The sequence below is a fragment of the Camelus bactrianus genome, chromosome 17 (genome assembly GCF_048773025.1).
Source record: "Camelus bactrianus isolate YW-2024 breed Bactrian camel chromosome 17, ASM4877302v1, whole genome shotgun sequence".
Lineage (NCBI taxonomy): Eukaryota > Metazoa > Chordata > Mammalia > Artiodactyla > Camelidae > Camelus > Camelus bactrianus.
The window spans coordinates 32764851-32777849 of record NC_133555.1 but is presented as its reverse complement, the minus strand read 5'-3'; the positions used below and the strand labels follow the sequence as shown (position 1 = coordinate 32777849).

At 47.7% G+C, this 12999-nt stretch overlaps 1 protein-coding gene across 1 annotated transcript in view; it reads left to right on the top strand.

Moving 5' to 3' along the window:
* Window positions 1-12999, top strand: part of DOCK3 (dedicator of cytokinesis 3) — a 299153-nt gene that overhangs the window by 256363 nt on the left and 29791 nt on the right. The window contains exons 34-37 of the mRNA XM_074344805.1: window positions 2544-2639; window positions 7081-7141; window positions 7646-7739; window positions 10038-10186. Coding sequence (XP_074200906.1) covers window positions 2544-2639; window positions 7081-7141; window positions 7646-7739; window positions 10038-10186 — 400 coding nt within the window. The remainder of the gene's footprint in view (window positions 1-2543; window positions 2640-7080; window positions 7142-7645; window positions 7740-10037; window positions 10187-12999) is intronic.

Below are 12999 nucleotides of genomic sequence, written 5' to 3'. Positions count from 1 at the left end.
CTCAGTGCTGGTGTTTCTGGGGGAAAAAATTAAATCTCTGCTGTGTAAGACTGTACAATCAGCTTGAAAAACACTACCATGGATTTTGTGACTTGAACAAGCCATACCCTCTTCTCCAGACCAGTTTCCATTTGTGAAGAAACAGGGTGGTTGTCTGCATAACGTCAGGGGCCCCGGGTGCACCAGTTGTGGCGTCTGCCTTGAGTTGAGGGAGGCCAAAAGAGCTTACAGAACTCGCCACAGGGCTAAGTCCAAAGAAGGGCCTCAGGAGAGCCATGGTCCTCCCAGATAGATAGTAGAGTTGGGTATTATATCTCCCTAAAAAACAAAAATTTAAGACATTTACAGCTCTAGAGCCCCCTCCCATCTCACTCATTATTTCTAGCTTTGATATTTGTTTTAGTGCCATTTTGAAGATAAGCCTGTAACATGTTTTCCGATAATAATACTGTACATTTACTTAGAACTTTATAGTGTACAGAATGTGTTGACTTTTCTTATTTAATCCTCACAACATACCTGTGAGGTGGGCAGGGCAGATCTTATCCGGATGAATAGAGGTGATGAAACTGAGCTCAGAGAAGTGGCAGGATGCCCTCGGTTGCATTGCCAGTAAGAAGCAGCTCTGGGTGCAACCTAGATGTTCCAGTTTCAAGAGGGGGAAATCTGGGGGAAATTATAGCTCAAGTGGTAGAGCGCATGTTTAACATACACAAGGTCCTGGGTTCAATCCCCAGTACTTCCTCTAAAGATAAATAAATAAATCTAGTTATCACCCCCCACCAAAAAAGGGGGAAATCTTAGGGTTTTGAGGGGTTTTTTGGTGGGGAATGGGAAGGGAGATATTTAGGTTTATTACTTATTTTTAGAGGACTGGAGACTTGAACCCAGGACCTTGTACATGCCAAGCATGCACTCTACCCCTTGAGCTATATCCTCCCCCTTCAAGAGGGGGAAATCTTACTGCGATACCCTGCCTACTTTGTTCCTGGAAGAGTCATACACTAAAATGTGAATTTATTTGAAATTTAAATAATTTTAATTTGGGAAAATGAATCCATCCTGTAGTATTTTAGTATTTGTCTTATGGCTGAAGATGTTTCTAGTTGTGGAAATAAGGCAGAGAAATCTCTTCCTAAGCCACTAACAGATGATTTTACTACAAAGTAAAATGCACAAAACTAATTTGCCGTTAATAATTATCTGACCAAATAGTGTTTCAAAAACTCTTCTAAATCATGTCTCAGAACTGAAAACTGCTGATGACCATGGAACAGCATTTCCCAACTTGTGTTTTAGGGAAGATGTTTGTAGGTGTGCTGAGAAAACAAAAACAAGTGGATCATAGGCTAATCTGGTTAGAAAAGACTCAATTAAACAAAATTGAATGGGCATCTATTAAAGAACTTCTCAAAGCCTTTAATGTACAGAAAGATGTGAAAAGTCTCCAAAAGGAAGGTGTAGTGATCAGCATTTTCTATGCTTGTTTGCCCACAGAACACCTCTCTCTGTCCTCTAGGGAAATGCCAATACAGTGGGAAATGCCAATACAGTGGCTTTATCCGCACAGCTCAGAGGTGATACCCAATGGTCCTGCCTTCTCTGTCTAGTAACATGGATCACTTGGGAAACCTTTACTTTCCCAGAAGCCTCAGCTCAGTTTAGGTACTCTGAGCAATGAAGTTAATACAGTTGTCATCATAGTAGTAGTAGCAGTCAGGCTGTGGGTATGAGTCCCCAGTGCTGGGCCCTTGCCTGAGCCTTCCACTCCAGCTGACTTTCATGATCTTAGGGAGCTGCAGACAGTGTAGAAAGAAATCAGGAAAGAAACCTGGATCTGGGATTATCACTAGAGCAAACAAAGAGTCCAGGTCACCATCCGCTAGGAGAGATCCGTGGGAAGGCAGAGGATCTCAGAAGCCAGGCTCTTGGGAAGTCAGAGGCTGCTCTGAGGTAATAGGAACATGGGCTGGCAAGTGAGAAAAAACACCTGGGCATTTAGCTCTTGGCTGTGGTACATTTTGCATGGGAGCATCCCCTGACAGTGCAGATGACCTGCCCTCATGCTGGGCCCTCGAGACTGGTTGGAATCTTTCCCTTGATTTACATGAAAAGGTTGGTTTGTGTATTTTCTAAGTATGGCTCTAAGCAGTGATAGAGGCAGCCAGCCAATTGGCAAAGCCGGGCCCATCGCTCAGTGGACCCTTACTTAAGTGCTTGTTCAAAACAGACCTACCTTGCAGTGTGTACACCCTAAAGGAGCTGGGGGCATTGAAACCCCTCCCTCCGTTATGGCATCCATAGGAGCTTGTACAGGAGAGGGAAGATGTGTTCATTTTTTGCTTCCAGTTCAGTAATTGCTTTGTCTTTGCTTTCTGCTGCATGGAGTAGAACCCAGCTGTTTGGGCCCTACCCCAGGTAAGACTGCAGTGTGGTAAGTCTGCCGTCTCCAGATCCATCACAGGCCCCATGGACTCTGGGACCTCACTCTGGTGCCCAAGGAAAGCTCATGAGTTGTGCATTGTGTTTGCTTCTGCCAATAGCTTGCTGGAGAAGGTCGAACAGGAAACATGGCGAGAGACCGGCATTTCCTTTGTGACCTCAGTCACTCGCCTCATGGAACGTCTTCTTGACTACAGGTATTTCCTCAGGCACCTACCTGACCTGTTCTCTGGTTAGGATACTCTCCCCAGCAAGAGGATCCCCTGGCCTTAAAATTGAGACCCTGTGGCCATCAAAGTAGGACTGTTCTGGTGTTGAGTGCATCACCCGTCATTAGGAATCTACTGATGGCAAAGAGAGAGAAGGAGGAAGCCTCCCAGGGGTAGGCCAGGGCTTCCTGGGCTTACCCCCTGATGTGTGGGCACAGGTACCCAGGAGGGATCCCAGGGACATGCAGCCATCTGGCTTTTCATCCAGAAAGGTGAGGGCTCAGAGAAGTGGGCACAGCATAGGGGAAGAGAAAGGCTGTCTCCAGAGCAAGGCAGGGAACAACTGTAGGTCATTAGTGCAGACTTTTCTCAGAGTCATGTGGCAGATGGGCAGGAAAATATCACCTGGTACAGAAATGTGACGCAGGAAGACTTTCAGCTGGTTTTTCCAGGGACTGAGGACCCTACTTTGCCTTGCCTCCATTCTTTGTGTGAAGTCTGTTTATTTCTGCCCCTTGGTCCTGGCCATGAGCAGATTAGAGGAGGCAGCCTGTGAGCTCAGAGATCACTATGCTCTGTCCAATCTGAGAGTTGATATGAAATTAATTTTTTTCATGAAAGTCTGCCTTCTCAGTCATATCATGTCTTTTGAATTAGACTAAAAGTAACAATGAAGCTGTCATTGCAGCCTTAGCTGTTCTCTCAGCAGACTTCAGTTGGTAGCTAAGGATGCCTTTTGGGAACATAGAAGGTGATAAGGAATGAGGAGGAATGAGAGAGGAAACTCAGCTCCAGGCAGTAGCTGTCTTCTCTGTGCTACAAGTTGTGCAGTTACCATGGTGGAGCATTTTCAACCCATGGATCAGGAAATGAAGGAGCTTAGGCCACCTCTAATTGCTGCCAAGCAGAAGGTACTGCTATGCCAAGACTTCTGCTCAGCAGAAAACTCAGGTGTCCATTACACTGGCCTGGACATGGAAATGCAGTTCCTGAGAAATATGCTCACATCTTGAACATCCCCTCTTCCTGTAGCACAGTTGTGCTGATGCAAGCTTCAGCACATTTTTCCTGGACCTTGTAAGGTCACAGGTGGCCTTTGGGGGACCCCTTTTGGAAAGGGAATTCCTTTGTTCATGCCATATCCCCAGCCTTCCCTGTACTTGCCATCAGACAGGGAAGAGGGGTGGACAGAACTCTGTACCTGCCCCTCACTGCAGCATTTACTGACGCTCAGCCCTGTTCACTGTGGCCTACCAGAAAGAGCAGACATTACTTTCTTAGTCTCCAAGGCCTAGTTCTGGCTACCTGTTTGATTTATGTACCTATACGCAACTCAAACTCATATCCAAAATCAATTTCATTCTCCATAATTTCTTGTCTCAGTGATGGTACCTGTAAAACAAAGTTCATACTCTTTCATGTGGATCAAAGGCCCTTCCTAAACTGGCCTTTGCCCACCTTTCCAGCCCTGTCTCCTGCCAGTCCCCAGTACTCATGCCCTGCGCCCCAGCCTCTCAGTGTAGCTCCTTGGTAACTTGAAAGGAAACACCGTGATGTTTATGATGGCCTCAACTATTACAAGTATACCATGTGCTTTGTGCTTTACAAACATTGGCTCTGATCCCATAAGCAGCCCTAATGGGCAATCATCGTTTTTAACCAATGAGGAAATTTCATTGGTAAGAAGTGCCATTGCCAGAATTTGAACCAGATCTGTCTGACTCACGAGCTGTGCCCTAGCTCCTCATCCATGTTGTTGCCACTCACATCCTTCCCTTCAGGCTTCTCTAATACTGTACCCTAGCATTAGAGCAGTCTTCCCAGGAGTAGACTTCCAACCCACCCCTATCAAGGAGGCTTTCAAAGACAGGAGCTTACCTGGCTCTCTGTGCACATCTCAGAGGATGAGTCACCTTGGATGATAATTATTTATCACCTTTGTGACTCATCCAGCAGAAGAGAGCCAGCTCCTTTAGTACAGGGGCCTTGTTCTTATCTCCCTGGTCCCCTGCATGGAGCCTTGATGGTCCCCTGGCAGGTATGCAGTAATACTGATCGATTGGGTGAACCTACTGGGAAAACATGCAGGAACCAAAGAAATCTCTTCTTCTAACTCAGTGCAGTTTAGTTCAACAAGAACTTACTAATAAAATAGTTGTTGAAAGTTAAAATACATATATATCGATTATACAAATAATCAATAGGTTGTACTCCAGAGTGACCTGAACCTATAGTGTAGGGCTCAATTTTAGGCTGACATGAACCTTGGGTATTCAGAAGAGTACCTCTTCAACTTTTGTGTCAATGTCTTCAACTTCTGTGTGAATCCCAGACACCCTGTACCAGATGTAAAGGTGCTCATTGGTAGGAGCTGTGTATCCCAGGTCAGGAAGCAGAGCCTTAGGGAAAGTTTTCTTAGTGCCCAGGAATAGTCAGGGACAGAGCTTGAGTTGCCAAGCCCTTGGGGCTCTTCAAGTAAAATCTCCACCCAGAAGAGGCGACTGTGGGTTATGGAGCTTTCCTTTCCCAGGCCCCTCCAGTAGCACTGAGGGGTACCCCGCCTCTGGTCTAGGCCACAGCCAGTACACTGCACATAGCCAGATGCCTCAGAAGCCTCTTTAAGGAGACTCCCCTGCTCATCCCCCAGAGATAGAGTGAAAGGGGCACAATGGCTGCACCCAAATCAGAGACTTTAAAAGGTGTCCTGTCTGTTGAGCAGCCACACGGAAGTGATGCAAATCCACTTAGAAGGTAAGAGTTTGCTGTTAACAGGGCATGGAAGAGGCAGTCACGGAGAACAGAGGTGTGTAGGAATGCCCTTGGCATCACAGTGTTGAGGCCATTGCTTTTCTGTTTAATTGACTTGGCTGTAAAGTTCTGGTCATGGCCAAACAGAAGGTGATGCCTGGTAAATGTTTCAGATGCTTTCTAGGAAAAAAACAAACAATTGAATGCCAGCGTAGCTTGTTGAGATGTCACTGCCTTGCATGAGTCAACTTACTGCAGATGCCTTCTGTCACTTTGTGGGTATTTTGGAACAAGTTGGCCATCTGGTCCTTAAGTTCACTCCTCTTGAAAAGTCACAGCAGTTTACTGTCCCTGATAGCACTAAAGGACAGGTTCCGCAGTGGTGTGTTCAGGACCTTCATGTCTGGCTACAAAGGAGCCACATGCCTTATAGGGTGAAGACAAACCTTGGTTCCAAACCCTACAGAGCTGCCAACTCTTGACAGTGGCCTTCCAGAGGGGGAAGGACACTTGGCTTCACAGGATACCATGAGAGTTGTGTGGATTCTCAGTCTCCCTTTCTTTCAAAGAAACCACCTAAAAGAAGCCATCTCTCTGTGTGCTGGGATGCAGCTAGGAAGGTGGGACAACTGTTTGTGTCACATGACTATCCAGAGGCTCAGTGACTTGAATTAGGGCTCCTCACTCCCAGCCATGAGTCTCACTGGGTCCTGTGCCTGTCCATGGAGCAAAGCCAAGACACACTCTCCACTTGATCCTAGTGGTCCACAAACCCCCTTACGCAGCCTTTCCCCAGAGCTGCTAACACAGCTGCACAAGGAATTATATCTTCTCCAGAGTGGTGCAGGCTGCCAAGGAAGGAGACACAGCAGACAGATGGGACTCTGGCTGGCTGGATGTACAGGAGGCTTCTTGCTGGATTCACTACTCTGGTTCTCATTCTTTCATCTCCTTGTGCTAGACCTCTGCTCCTTCCCAGAGGAGCTTGGCTTTGACCAGTCCCCTCCCTCCCTTGGCAAGGATCCCTTCTCTGTGTTCCCATTGTTCTGTGACAGGCCAGCCATGACCCCTCCTGCACCCTACCCTGCTCAGTGTGAATGCAGCTCAGCCCTGGCTGAAGCTACCCTTTAATCAGAAAGAAGCTCCAAACTCACTGCTCCTAGTTAGAGGGGATTCCAGAGACTAGTGCACAGGAAGGAGACCATAGGGAGAAATGCCAAAGAGGTGATGAACATGGCAGCCATGCCATGGTTGCTGTGGCCACAGGGTCCTGAAGGTAGGTCCCTGGAGTGGAGTGTCTTAGCTTCTATTAAACACTATCCTTCAAAATGAAACCTGCACTTTAAGGAAAGCTCTGTACCACCCCTTTTGGGAACTTGAGAATTTAACCTTCTACCTCACTACCTACCATACTCTGTTATGCTGAAGGCATTGGTAGGGCTCTACACTCTGCCACCAGAACAAGAGGTTCAGTTGAACAGAGATCTTTGAACCCTACAGATGGGTCCAAAGCTTAGAGGGAACTCGTAGTACAGTCTCAACTGTGGAAGAAGTTTCTGTTGGAGAGCAACCTAATCTTGAGTTTGGTCACATCAATACCTTAGTGACACTGCAGGTCTCTGTGTTGTCCCCAGAGCACCACTTCATGCCATGGGACATTCAACTGTGCTCTCCCTTCCAGGGACTGCATGAAAGGAGAGGAAACGGAGAATAAGAAGATTGGCTGCACTGTTAACCTGATGGTGAGAGAACATGGGCTCTTCCTCCTATCTGCCTTGTGGAATGGCTTCTGTCCTGCCCTGTGTTTGGCTTGTTCTTCCTATAATACATGGCTAGAAGCCTAAGGTTCTGAGTCATCAGCTCTGTTACTGGTATCTTAGAGACCTGTACCTCATCACTCCCATTCCCACTTGGGAAAGAAATGAAATGAGCTTCTCTTCGGACAGAGCTCTAGCCTGACTTCTTGGCAAGGTCCTGACAACCCTGACATACTCTAATTTCCATTCTGCCCTGGACCTCTTCCTCTTTCTCACTCCTCAGGGCTCCTGCAGATCTGCCAGTGGTTTCAGCCCCAGCAGGTGTGCCTTCTGGCTGGTCCTTTCTCTTTGTGGTCTGGCTGCCTCTACAGCCTGTCCTCCTGTCCTGTCCAGCACACCAGGGTTTTGGCCAACTGCCTAGAGCTCAGATACGGCCTCCACAGGTGGCAGCCTCTCTCAGCTTCATGTATATTTCCTTCTCTCTTACAGAACTTTTACAAATCTGAGATTAACAAAGAAGAGATGTATATTCGCTACATCCATAAGCTTTGTGACATGCATTTGCAGGCTGAAAACTACACAGGTGAGTGCGAAGGGAGAGAGCCACGCCAGCCCATGAGGACAGACTGACAGACGTGCACAGGTGGCAGAGAAAGGCTCTGGGCTGGTTCCTGCCAGATTTTAGCAGAGTATCAGGGCCCATGCTGCCCTCTCACCTCGCTTCTTTCCCACAACTCCTTTGTAACACGTGGTTAGAGAAAAAGCAGGTAGAACTTCCACTTGTGCCTTCATGCCTTGTCCTCTGCTGCCTCAGGCTGTTCCTCTCTCCTTGCCTCCTGTTCACCGCTTCTGAGGCGGCAAGGGTGACCTCCCACTTCTGGTGTGCCAGTTTCAGAGCATCTTCAGCTCCCTGTCACTCCGTGTGAGCAGAGCTTTTTCAAGGACCCTCACAGCTGGAGCTAAGTGAGGCCATGACACAGGAACATCAGCCTAACCCTAGGACTTCCAGAACTTGCTGGCAGACCTGCCCTGCAGGCTGGCCTCTTTCCCTGCAGCTACACAGCAGCCCCACAATGAGCTCCCAATGCAGAGTATGGACCATGTTCACCTGACTTTCTAACAGGCCAGACAAGTGCCTTTTCATTGTATCTTCAATTTAATCCATTACTAAGGCATTTTGTAAAAGAACAAATTTAAAAGCATTTCAACTGAACTGCCACACTCTTATTTACTGAGCACTCCTCTGAGTCAGGAGGATATGTGTATCCATGTGTGTCCTGCCTGATCACCTTGTGCCATAGTCCCCCAAAATAGCCACCTTCTTCACTATGCTGACCAGCCATCACATCTTGGCCCTTGAGCCATTGGACTTGAATTTGTGTGATAGAGCAGAAAATGGAAGCTGTTCTTGTTCACAAGCTTTACTAGAATTAGATGAATTTTTAGAAACACAGAATCTTCCTTCCTTGTGTTATGTTAGATGTTAGAGAGTTTGGAATAGATGCCGCCTTTCCTGACCACAAAACTTGGCATGAATAAATCTGAAACGACCAGGCTGAATCTGCCATTTTCTGCGTCCACATGCACGCATGATCCCAGAAAACCTTTGAGAGGGCAGTGAAGTGATAGACTTTGAAAAATTCCGTGTATCAGTAGAAGCATTTACTAAACTCCTGGAGGACTGGACCATAACTAAGAGCCTAGGTCAGGAATTTGGACAGAGAAAGACCTTATCTCTGGTGGCTTCAGGAACAACATCTGAAAAGAACATAGACAGGGAAGAAAAAAAGATTTAACATGGTTTCCTAGATTCCAAAAGGAGGCCTTGAGGACCTCAGGGGCTTGTCCCCAGAGAAAAAGGGCTTCCCAGATCCAGTGAGGAGGCATGTATATCCCTGGCCAGGAGGTCTGATGACCAGAGCATAGGCAGAGAGGCAAGGATGATGAGGCGGAGCCTAGAAAGTGGCTGCAGGCGAATATGCCTGGCTAAAACTAGAAGTAGGTCACAAAATAATTAGAAAAGAGATTCTTCATAGTCATGGGGAGCAGATTTGAATAGGGCCTTGAAGGCCAGGCAGAAGTTAGAACTAATTAATTTGCCAGTAGGAGACACCCACTAAAATGAGCAAATAGAACAGGAGGGAGCAGACTGTGGAATGAGGACCCTGAGCAGCAGCCGTAATCCAGTGTGATTCACTCCTTGGGATTTAGGGAGCTGCAGTATTTAGCTGCAGTGGTTTCATAAACCCTCTCTAACTCCCCTACCTGTACGGGATGTGTCACTAGGCCTCTGCCCTGGGCCCAGCATCGACTTTAGTTTCCTCCTGGAATGGAGCCCATCACACAGCCATCAGCATACACACTCCTCCTCTCTGGTCCTTTTAGGAACAGTTGAGATGAGGAGAAACAGTCATTCCCAAGGCCATGGAAATGGAGGTCAGAAAATGGACCTGGAAGCACTGAGGCTGGCTTTGGGGGGGCTGGGAAAAGCCTTGGTCCATGCTCACCCCTCACAGCCAGTTCTGAGAAAGTTAAAAGAGAAGCTTTAGTCAGTTGAGCAAAAAGGAACCCAGGAACTCACTCTGACACGTCAGTGTGTTCCAAAGCAAAGTGGCTTGTGCAGACTGTCAGGTAGCTGGGCCATACTGTATCTGCAGCCGGAGCAGATGGCCAGGCTGAGAGAGGAAGGTGTTGACTAGAATATTTGTTTCCTTCATGCTGTGGTCAAGGGCTGTTGGCTGGCTGGACAACCCCCTCTCTCTCAGCTTTGGTATATCCAGCATCCTTGACCTGGCTTGCACATGCCTTGCCCTGGCATGCTGCTTAGCCGGGTCCCCTGGCACCTGGCTGCCCCTGGACCTCATATCGCCTGTCCCCACAGAGGCCGCATTCACACTGCTCCTCTACTGTGAGTTGCTGCAGTGGGAAGAACGGCCGCTTCGCGAATTCCTCCACTACCCGTCCCAGACAGAGTGGCAGCGGAAAGAGGGACTGTGCCGCAAGATCATCCACTACTTCAACAAAGGCAAGGTAGGTGTTATTAGGCAGGGCTTTGAGCCCCTAAGCTTCTGCTGTACCGCGTGGCATTCATTGTCAGGATGGCAGCAGCTGCAGAGGGTGCTGTGTGGGGCGGTGAGGGGGTGGATGCCCACGTGTGTGCATTAGATTTGGAGGCAGCATGATTTTCTCTAGGGAAAAAAATAACAGCTTAATTCTGTGGCTTGGAAGCCAATTCCAGATTAGGGGTGTAAGAGACAAGCCCACATGCCAGCTTTACACGTCTATAACTGCTGATGCTCCAAAGCAGGGGCTTCTGGGCCAGATTCACTTAAATTATTGTAGCTTTCTAGTCTGCCATGGAAAATGTGAGCTAAAAAATAAATGGATTTTAACCATAGCTGAAGAAGGCCTGTACTCCCTCTTACAGGGAGTTCTTGTCTTGGATTTCCCTTCCTCACAGCACAGCCTGGGCTCCCCTCATTAGAGTTAATTCTCCATCAAACTTGATTCTGTGGAATTAGTAGGCATTGTCAGCATTGGTTCAGACTTCCTTGGGGCTTCCCAGCTATTCTGCTCCCATCTCTGGGAGAGCTCCTTGTGGAGCCCTCTGACCATCATGTACTTTTGGGTGTGGCCCATGCACTGGAAAGGCTGGGGCTGTGTAAGTTGTTGAAGCTGTTCTCTCATTACTCAGCTTTGAGCATGTCTTAAAAAATAAGCTCTTTCAGGCAACTGTAGTGACTGACCTCCTGACTTATATGGAAATTGGTTTTTTGAAATGAGTTTTTTCATCATAAGAAAAAAGATTTAGACATTAATAGCTTTCACCCATAAACTGGAAAACATTCATCAATTTTACACAGCATAGATGATTTCTGTGTTTGTCAGAAACATTCACCCATGTGAGGGAATGCACTGTAAGCAAGAACCTTCCCAAAACCTCAGGAGCGCTCATGTAACCCAGTCCAGAACAAAGACCCATGCTTAGCTCTCAGCCAGCCACAGACGACTGACCCAAAGCCACCTCTCCTTGCTGGTCCAGGGATGGACTTAGAGTCCCATGCCAGCAAATTTTTAGGCTTTTCTTCCTGGCACCCAACCCACCTGGAGCTGCCACTTACCCATATGCCCAGGAAGCCCTCCCAGCTTGAAAGTAATGGTATAAGCGTGGTGTGAGTGCATTAAGTGTTTTCAGCGTATTAGCTCTCTTTTCTTTTCATGAGTACAGAGTAGAGAGTTAGGCTAATCTGATTGAGCCTAACAGTGGGTCATGTGAGCATTAGTGGTCCCCTTTTCATGCCACACGACAGGCTTAAAGCTTAAATTGGGGAGAAGGGTATAGCTCAATGGTGGAGCGCATGCTTAGCTTGCATGAGGTCCTGGGTTCAATCCCCAGTACCTCCATTAAAATAAATAAATAAATAACACCCCCCAACACCAAAAAAAGGCTTAATATGAATAAAGTAATGAAATGCAAACCCTGCCTGAATATTGTAAATGAGCAGGAACTGGCGGGCTGGGCTGGGAGGTCCCATGGGCCACCTTCTTGGGGATCTCTCCCTCCTTCCTGCCTTTGCTGTGACTTTCTGGGGGAGCAGGTTCTGTGTTGAGTACAGACCACTCAGTGAGCCTTTTCATGAGCTTATCCTCTAAGGGGTATTTATCAGATTCATTCTCTTGGTTTCATACAGAAGGCCCACTTTTTCTATTTCTGTGCCTCAGTACCTGATGGAGCCACTGGGTAGGGCTAACCAGTTCTCTTGAAAGCATTCAGGGTTGTTGTTTTTTTTTTTTGAGGGGGGACATTGTTCTGGTTTTTTTTTTTTAACGGCTCCAGAAAAGCAAAACCTGGCTGCTGCAGGAAAAGTGCTCCTGTAGGGTTATTAGTGCCAGGAGGAAAGCTACCTTGGCAGCAGGAAGAGGGCAGAAAAGGAGGCTGCCAGAGGGGCCAGTAAAGGCGTTCTAACCCCCAGCACTTCCAGCATACCCTGCCTCGCAAGGCACGCCCTCCTAACTTTTTTTCCACACACTCCAACCTCTCTGTTACCTGCCTTGTACAGACAACCCAGTCTCCTTCGGTCCTTTCCTGAGTATCCAGAAGGACTGAATTAGACGTTCAATTCATGATCAGAGCCTAGCCCTGGGTATTCTCTCCAGTGGTTGTGGTTAACCTAGGAACCTGCTCCAAGGTGAGTTGGGCTTTGATCACAGAGGGTCAGCTCCTCCAGACCAGACAAGGAGAGAGGGACACTCCAAAGGGTATGGCATAGTGGGAGTTAAAAGAAGGAAGGAGAGGGATGAAGATGGGAGCTGGTGCTTCATCCCAGGGCAGAGGGAGTGGACAGGAAGGGAAGCTGGACAGAGGATTCGGACCCCTTTATCTGGCGTACACACCATCAGGACTGAACCAGCCTTCTCTGAGGGGGGCAGGCTTGCACCCGCCTGCCTGAGGGTTGCTATTGCTTACACTCCTTTGAAGGAATGAAGAGTCTGTTGCTCCTGTTATGTTGTTCGTAGACAGAGGTACAAAAACTGCCAGTCTGGAGTCCTAGACTTTTGCCTTCCTTTCCAGTTTGATTAGAGTGAGCCCTAAGTCAGTGCAACTTTTATGCCGTCAGTGGGGCAACAAGGATGTGTAAACACACACCTGCCCAAGCTGGTAGAAGTGATTGTATTTCAAACACTGGTAAGGAATTTTAGAGCTGACTTTGCCTCCTGCCAGAAGGAAGGAAACCAAGAGAAAAGATGTAGGTGGGGAGGCATTATACCTGCAGCACATTCCCTTCCTGTGTTCAAAGATAGCTCTTGAAACTCCCAGACCCACCAGCACAACTCCTCAAGGC